This window comes from Nelumbo lutea, chromosome 1 (genome assembly GCF_056320005.1).
Source record: "Nelumbo lutea isolate HS-2025 chromosome 1, American lotus-T2T, whole genome shotgun sequence".
Taxonomy (NCBI): domain Eukaryota; kingdom Viridiplantae; phylum Streptophyta; class Magnoliopsida; order Proteales; family Nelumbonaceae; genus Nelumbo; species Nelumbo lutea.
Window position 1 is genome coordinate 139,828,416 of NC_142684.1, and position 9,053 is coordinate 139,837,468.

General features: G+C 36.4%; 1 protein-coding gene across 3 annotated transcripts in view; it reads left to right on the forward strand.

The window, feature by feature from the left end:
* Positions 1-8,505, forward strand: part of LOC148877926 (Transducin/WD40 repeat-like superfamily protein) — a 44,805-nt gene extending 36,300 nt beyond the window's left edge. For all 3 annotated transcript variants that reach the window (XM_088946849.1, XM_088946856.1, XM_088946842.1), the window contains 4 exons: positions 5,547-5,631; positions 5,729-5,795; positions 5,909-6,019; positions 8,101-8,505. In XM_088946849.1, the coding sequence (XP_088802975.1) occupies positions 5,547-5,631; positions 5,729-5,795; positions 5,909-6,019; positions 8,101-8,210 (373 nt within the window). In that variant the 3' untranslated portion in view covers positions 8,211-8,505. The remainder of the gene's footprint in view (positions 1-5,546; positions 5,632-5,728; positions 5,796-5,908; positions 6,020-8,100) is intronic.
* Positions 8,506-9,053: the final 548 nt, after the last annotated feature.

Here is a 9,053-nt window from a genome sequence, read left to right on the forward strand (position 1 = left end):
TTTATTCATTACAATAAATTGATTGCAAGACAGAAAATATAGTAAATATATTATATATAGTATCAATACAATGAGTACAATCTGGTCAAATGGAGCAAGCCCTTTGCTGCTCCCCTGCATGTTATACAGGCGTTCAAGCTCAGGTCAGAGGGTGCCCCAAACCAGGGACTGTCTACTGGCATCTTTTCTAGCCAAAGAATCTGCACCTGAGTTAGCGGATGTGGGTAGCCAAATATGTGAGCCTGAAACTAGAGATCTTGCTTTTCTTTTCTTTTTTTTTCATTTTATGATCAGAAAATTTAGAGATCTTGCTTCTCTAATCATGTTTCTAAGCCTCCAAGGTCCCTCTCCAGTGCCTGACAGCCAAGCAAAAATTATACTTGATCACCTTATATAATTAGCTCCCAGAAATCTGATGTTCTTGCCAGTCTAAGGCCTTGAAGAGATGCCAGTAGTTCAGCTCTAATTGAGTTGCTAAAAAAGTTGTAAAGCACACCTGCAATAATCTGAACTAAAAGAAAAGAAATAGGAGAAAAGGAGATTGAAGAGAGAGAAGTGACGGAGGAAGAAGATGGAAGAAAAGGAAGAAGAGAGAGTTGTTCTAAGACCCCTCTTCAGCCCCCAATGATCTCTTTTATTCTTTTGTTGTAAAAAATAAGGACAATTACATGAGTGCCTCAGTGCCCTTAGTAGGGCATCTATCACTAAAGACAGCAATAAAAAACAAGAAAACAGGTCCATAACTAAGGCCCACTACCTATTAACACAAGTCATAAACATAAAGAAAAAACAAAGAAACTAAGGCCCAGTCAGCCCATTATCTCTACAAAAACCAAGTGCTCCAGAAAAGCCATCCTGATTCCTGAATACATCTCCAATCCCTGATTTTCTAGGATTTTCTAGACTGCAACTATCAAAATTCTATTTCTTTCTTAAACTCCCTTCTAGACGTCTCCATTAATCAAATCTATCTGGTTTTGAGCAGAGTTTGGGCAGTCAACAGTCTTTTTATTCTTTTTTGTTTTCCTTTTCATTTAAAATTCTTGTTGATAACACCTTGAACTCCATGCTTTTCTTGGATTTAGATGACTGGGTCTAGTTCCACCTAGAGAGCTACTGCCAAAAGGCAATACAGTACACCATGAAGTTATAAAGATCAATACCTGTAAATGTTCCACAAAAGGCACAAGTCATGAAAATTGTCCCATGATATATGCATTCTTTGCAAGATAAATAGGGAAACTGTTGGCCCTTTCTTCATCTGTTGTGAAAAACTTTTTAATGCCTCTGTACCTGCATGATATTAGATGCATTTCTAAGTTTAATTTTCCTTTCCTGCCATGGGGAGGGAGAAGACTATAGAGATCCACCAAAGCAACTATGGCATGGAGCATATGGGGGAAAAGAAGAAAGCTAGGGTCTTGATGAGAAACACAAGGCTGAGCTTGTGATAGGACCTCATTACCATCAAGGCTTCCCATTGGGTTTTCACTATAGGGACAACTTCAAATATTGAATTATTGTTCTGCATATTCTATGGTTAAGAGGATTGTAGGCAGTTGCAAGTTCTTCCTTGTACAAGCAAGCTACTTGCATCTGTGGACCACTGTTTTACAGGGAGCTCCAAAGCTCTACTTTGGTGATTTTTCTCTGGGCAATCCAGGCCTCTCAAGCACTGGGGAAGTTTTCAGAGACCATGTAGGGTTCCTTTGATAATAAATTCCTTTAGAGCTCAGATGTTACCCTTGCTTCAAGAACTGTGGATATTTTCTCTTGATTAATTTGTTTAGGCTGACTCCCAAATCGTGATAGGCTATGTGATGTAGGACCAACTCAGTTCTAGTCTTTAGAGAATGCTGAATGGTCTTCTGGATCAGAGTTTTATGGCTGTTGATGGCTGTAATGGCTTCTTGAAGGAATAAGAGAGAAATTAGGGAGAGGAAATACCTGCAATCACTCACAGGGTGCCTAGAATCACTCTAGGGCATGGGAATCGCTCACCATAGCTAGCATAAGTTGAGGGAAACTCAATAAATTTCATTGCCTTTGTGTAAAATGTCCATACATATTTATAGACTCTAAACTCATAATAACCATAGGAGTGAAACTGTTAGACTCATAATAGTCTTAGGAGTCAAACTGTTAGACTCAATAATCCTAGTAGGACTCAAACTAAGCTGTCATATCCTATTTCAATTCAAAGAAGACTCAATAACTCTAATCCTACTTATGCAATGACTCTGAAATTTTAAACATAAACAAACTATAAATGGACAAATTAAACCGTATCATTGGACCCTACAGAAAATTGCTAAATGACAAAAATACCCTTACCGTCCAAAAATACAGAAATACATAAAATTTTATAAAATTCCAAATTTGCCTCTTCAGCTCCTGCATCATCCCCCCCCCCCCCCAATTCAAAAAAACTCATCCTCGAGTTTTGAAGAACTTGAGGGTGAAAAGTTGGTATGCCCCAATTACAAAAGGAGTAGGACTTCCCACAGCACATGCTCGAACTGTAGAGTAGAGCCCACACACAGAAATAGAGAAGGATCTTGAAAGAAATGTATTTCAGAAACACTACCCTCCATAACCATCTTTGTTAGATCACCAATAACATTAGTTTCTTGAACACTTGATTCATCAACTAGCGATTGTGATGAATCTTCCCCTTGCTTATCCAAACTTTCAACTGGAACTTTTCCTTCAACCTCTAGCTTAGGAATCACCATCTCTATGTGTTTTTCTATCCTTGGTTCTTCAACAATCTCTAGGACTCCTTCCATTGTTGATGTTGGTGGAACTTGTGCTATGTCAGGTTGTAATTCTTGAATTGGTTCTAGTTGAACTTGAAAGGTAAAGTCACTTACTTCCTTACCAGGATCTACTACAATTAGCACATTTGTATCTTGCACCTGAATTTCTTTAACTTTCTCCACTTCCATTTTCTTCTTGATCATTAACCTCAAGCTGATCATGGTTGTTGGAAACTCTAGCAATTTCTATTTTTCTTGGCCTGCACCCTCTTGATTTTTAATATCTACAACTTCTATAGCTTGAAATTCTTCTTCTTTAGCTTCATTCTCAACTTCAGCTCTAGGATAGACATCAGCATGCAAGGAATCATCTACTTTCTTTTCAACTTTGTACCTTCTTTCCCTTGACTTCAAGTTCTTTGTTGTAACCTATTGCTTCTTCTTTTGCTTGAAATTAGTTAGCTCCATATCATAGTTGTCAAGGCGACGCCTAGGCGACAAGGTGCCCTTGGAGGCTCGCCTCGCCCAGTTGCCAAGCAGATTTCTGCACTGGGTTATAAAATACTTTTACATTTTTATTTTTTTAACATTATAATTATAAAATAGACATTATTAAACTAAAATATTCATTTTATGTGTTTATATACTAATTCATTTTTATTATTTTCTTATTTTGTTAGGGTTTCATCAATTCAAACATTGCTAACTGCTGTATTGAACCCATGGTTCAAAGTATCAATACACCTCCCTATATATATATATATATTATTTAAAAAAATGGGTTCCCGAAAACACCTGTAAACAGGTCTATTGGGACCCCAAAGATACAATACAATACGCCCAATACGGGGCGTATTGTATCGAAATTTTGATCCTTGATTGAACCCTCAAAATTTTCAAAACTTGAACCAATAAGCAAGGGAAGAACTTAAAATTTTGTCTAATCAACACATTTTCTTCTTCCACATCTTCTTCCACCTTTTCTTTTCTTCCTTCCTATAACAAAAGTAGGGGTTCAACCCCTATATTTTTTGAATTTTCTTTCCTTTGTTCTTTTTCTTCTCGAAAAATGTTGATTTTGTAGACTTAAACATGAAATTTATACTTCTCTTATGAAAATTATGAATAATTATTAAGGAAAGATGGTTGTGGAACCTAGGGAACTACCCTAGGATATATGGTTTTACTTAAAAAAATCCATCATCTAGGCGCCCGCCTAGGCGACAAGGCGCCCCCCCCTGTCACCTAGCCTCACCTTGGCACCTTGAAAACTATGCTCCATATATAGACCATCATGGGAGTCTAGTGGGATGTACTTTTCTTGCAAACACCTCTTCATCTCTGCCCATGTACTAATTGGATCATTACCTCTATTTTCTAGTTGTTGCTCAAGAGTTCTCCACCATAATTTAGCATGACCTGTTAGCTTCATGCACGCAAATCTAATCCTTTGTTTGTCAAACATATCATGTCAATCAAAATATTCTTCTAGTTCAACAACCCAATCAAAGAATGCTTGCGGATCATCATCTCCTTTGAAATCTAGTATTTCCCTTTCTCTTCTAACATGTTTGAAAACCTTACTCCCGTAGCCAACATTATTAGATCTGTTTCCTTCCACCATCTTCTCAAATAAGTCAACCAAAGACCCTTCATATGGTTCAGAAACGCAATCATCACTGATTCTAGACCTGTAAGATTGTTTAGAAGATACCCTAGGCCTATAAAATTGGTCACTTTGTGAGAACAGAGTGAATAATCCATTAGCTCCGATACCAAATTGACGTAGGACCAGCTCAGTTCTAGTCCTTAGGGAATGTTGAATGGTCTTCTTGATCAGAGTTTTATGGCTGTTGATGGCTGTAATGGCTTCTTGAAGGAACAAGAGAGAAAATAGGGAGAGAAAGAAGAGAGAAAATACCTGGAATCACTCACAGGGTGCCTAGAATCATTCTAGGGCAGGGAATTACTCACCATAGCTAGCATAAGTTGAAGAAAACTCAATAAACTTCATTGCCTTTGTCTAAAACGTCCATACATATTTATAGACTCTAAACTCATAATAACCCTAGGAGTGAAAAATGTTAGACTCATAATAGTCTAAGGAGTCAAACTGTTAGACTCATAATAATCTAAGGAGTCAAACTGTTAGACTCAATAATCCTAGTAGGACTCAAACTAAGCTGTCATATCCTATTTCAATTGAAAGAAGACTCGACGACTCTAATCCTACTTATGCAATGCCTCTGAAATTTAAAACATAAACAAACTATAAATAGAAAAATTAAACCCTATCATTGGACCCCACAGAAAATTGCAAAATGACAAAAATACCCTTACTGTCCAAAAATACAGAAATGCATAAAATTTCATAAAATTCCAATTTTTCCTCTTCAGCTCCTGCATCACTATGCTTGATGGTTCTCAACTTCCCATGGTGATTGAATTCTCAGAGACTAGATTAGGGAAGCTAGATCTTTATCCTCCAGATTGAACATCTCAATTAGAGTAAACCTTTGTTATGTAAGTGTGGGTGTTGAAAATAGGAATTTATCATTCTATAGATTGTAGTGTAATTTTGCAACAGGAACTGCTGATTTTGTACAATGTAGTCATCATCTTAAATATGCATTCATTTATTAAGGCAAGGGTATGACCTATATAATGTTCTATTTTGATTAATGCATGTTTAATGCAAGCATATAATGAAATAGTGGTAATCAGTTGCCTCCATACAGGTCTGAAATTCTTACATTCTTTTGTCAATTCATTGGCCCATTCAATCAGGTTATACAGATCATCCGAGCAAACAAACCAGCGGATATTATTTGATATCGAGCCCTGTGGTCATCATCTTGGTACAGGTGGACAGGTAGTATCTTGTCTATCTTGTTGAGCAGAATAAAGTGAAACCAAATAACTCTAAGCAACAGATGTAAAATCAATTAATTTCGTCACTATGATTCCAGGATGGTCAGGTTCACATTTATGATCTTCAAACTGGACAATGGGTAGCAAGCTTTCAAGCTGCATATGGTATGCCTATTTAATTGCTTCAATATCAGAAATGGGCATTTGTTGTCTATATTTGTGTGCATTTTTCCTATGTTGCACCCTATTTTTAACCCATTCATTACATGTATGCACAGATACTGTAAATGGTTTCTCTTTCCATCCATTTTTGCCTATTGCTGCTTCATCATCAGGACACCGGAGATTTGGCATGCCTGATAGTTGTGATGATGATTTGAACTTAATTGGTATTTCCCTGCCAACCCAATCCTTTTCTTCTCTTTTGGTAGTGGAGGTAGGCGTGTGCATCCGAATGAAATATCATCATCTTCGAATTCAAGCAATCCAAAGGGAATGCATAAAACCTACCTGCTTTTAATTGTGACAATAGATTTTCTGGAGATAAATCCAATTTTTGTTGCATAATTCACAATAAATGGATTTGTTTGATTTCGAGTTATAAGGGTATAGGGCTATGATTCAACTTTCAAACTAAGTATGTTTTTATTGTAAAGAGAATTTGGTTAAAGCGAACCAAGATATCTAATCTCAGGTCAACAACCTATTCTTTATTTGGCATAAGGAAGTTAACAAGCTATGAAATACAATAAAAAAGATACATGGTGATGCTTCGTTACAGGAAATATTACTCGGTCAATTAAAAAAAATATATATTTTTTTATCAATAACCACAGAATTCATTAATATTGGAAAAAAGTTACAGGGAAGAGGAGCTAAAGAATCTTAACTCCCCAGAACAGAAATACATCTGAATTAAACACTCAAAATCTTACAATTGAGCCCAAAACCCAGAATTTCTAAAAACTCCTTGCCTAGCCAATCCATCAGCAAAGGAATTAGCATTTCTTTTAACCCAAGTACATAGGACTTTCATATCCTTAATCAGCCACTTGAATTTTCTTTTCTCATTGCTGTAGCTCCACATCTTGAAAGTGTCTTCTTTCAGCCAATCCACAACAACCGCAGAATCTCCTTCTATAATCAATTTCTTAACTTTAATTTCTTTGGCTCTTTGCACCCTTTCCAACATTGCTAACACCTCAGCCCTCAAGGATTCTCCCACTCCAATTGGACTAGAGAATAAAGCTATTACATCACCTCTCTTTTTTTTTATCAATAATTACATTACCTCTCTCATCCCTTAGGACCCCCCCAATACCCGAAGGCCCTGGATTCCCCATGCTACTGCCATCAAAATTCAGTTTGATAAACCCAGGAGGTGGAGGGTTCCACATGGGATTCAAATTCTTCTTCCTTGTAACTGAGCTAGCATCTTTTTTCCACTTAGCAAATCGTTTGCTGGAAAGTTTGTGAACTCCTTCATTGTCTTCAGCCAGTGTATTACTCTTATATGAATCAATTCAACCATATTTTCCAAGCCTCTCTCCTTTTCCGAGAAGATCCTTGCATTTCTTTCCTCCCATAATGTCCAACAAACAGCAGCTCTCACGCATCTCCACATAATTCTTGATCTTTTCGTTGAGCATTCAATAGGTGAAGAGGAAAACAAGCTTTGCAGGCTAGTTGGAGGTCAATTAAAAAAATATGACTGAGTATCTAGATTGTGAAAAATGTCTAGCCAAATCAGTATTTTTTGGTAAAAATAAGTCAAAAACTTCTTATGATTTAATATCCTACAGTATTTAATTGGTGTCCAGCCAAATTACAAACTTGGATTCTCACCAACATCTAGAACCAAGAAGGAATGGAAAGAAACTTATCCAAAAAAGGGGGCTGGATAATGCAGTTACAATGGACATGGAAGAACAATTAAGGCAGGAGCTTCCTGCCTCTATGTTGGGACTTTGTGATTGAAAACCATACCCAAATTTACCAGGATTCTGCTTCTGAATAGATTTCCTCCAGCACCATGTTTGGGCAAATAATTGTATTGTTTGAGACAACAATGATATTTATTGAGAGGAATTTACAGAAGGCAATACAGCTTTTATCAACAGGGAAAGAGAAGTTATGTATTACTGGTTCTTTCTAGGACTGTCAAAGTATTAGGAACATGAGTATCTATTTTATTCATGTAGTTTACAGTCCCAGCTGACCGCTAATGAAAATACAACCTTTTTGACTCTCAGAAATACTAATGCTTGATTTGGAGTAGTTCAAATATGTTGGTTTTAGACCTCTACATTGTAGCACAACATCAATAGCAGTTTGCAGATTTTTTTTTGTATCTTTACATGCACAACACCCCTATTACTTTACAGGTTTTTTGGTTTTTTTTTTCCCTTAAGATACTTGGTATCTAATTACAACCCCTCTTTGTAATTCACTTCATCCTGCTTTCTGATAGGTGATGAGAACTGTGTTTCTATTTGGAGTTTTGCCACAATGACAGAGAATGCTGCTAATGGAAACTGGGGAGATACCAACACTCAGTCCGAGCATGAAGACCTACGTTAACATTCTTGAGTCATTCTATACCAGTCTTTTGTAAATATTTATCCCAAATTGATGTATTAGGTTATTAGCGTCTATGATATATCTTATGAGCGTTCCTTTTTTTATTGTGTTGTGCCTTATTATTCACATGTATTCCTTTGACAAAGACATCTAGCCAAATTTAATCCATTTTGGAAGGTCACTCATAGGACTAGTACCGTCTGTTTCATGCATAGGAATATATTCATGAACTATGATCCAAATATAGTTGAAATATTTTGGAATGAAAAATTTTCCTTTCCTATATGGATACAAATAGAGTATTAATGCTTTGTTTTTCTGTGCTTGCTTCACGATTTATTTGGTGGGAGGCTTGGAGCGTTTTCAAAAGTTGTATATATATATAAAAGTTATTATTACCAAACGCAGCCTATGTTTTTGCTTTGTGTAATTACTAATTAGTATAATTACTGCCTACCCCAACCAAACCCATTTTAAGTCACCAAATTTGCTTTTGAAGAACGTGTTTCGATCCAAAATTAAGAAGGGTTGGTGTCTGCATCTAGAATCGCGGAAAATCCTGGCGAGTTCACTTTAAATCCCATTTGAAACGTGCCACGTCAAAAGTAGCGAGTTTTGATCCATGCTTCAGAAAAGTCTGTTCACTGTTGTATACTTGTATTGCATTGGCAGCAAGTTGGTGGTAATTTTATTAATAATCCCTCTTACATTTTTTTTTTGGTATTCTTAATATTCCCTCTTAATAGAACATTAATAATTGGTTTATTTATGTGGTTGATTCTCTGTTTTCTGTTCATTTTGTCCCTTATTATGCCTTTATGTATTTTGCTTTATCTCCTTGTG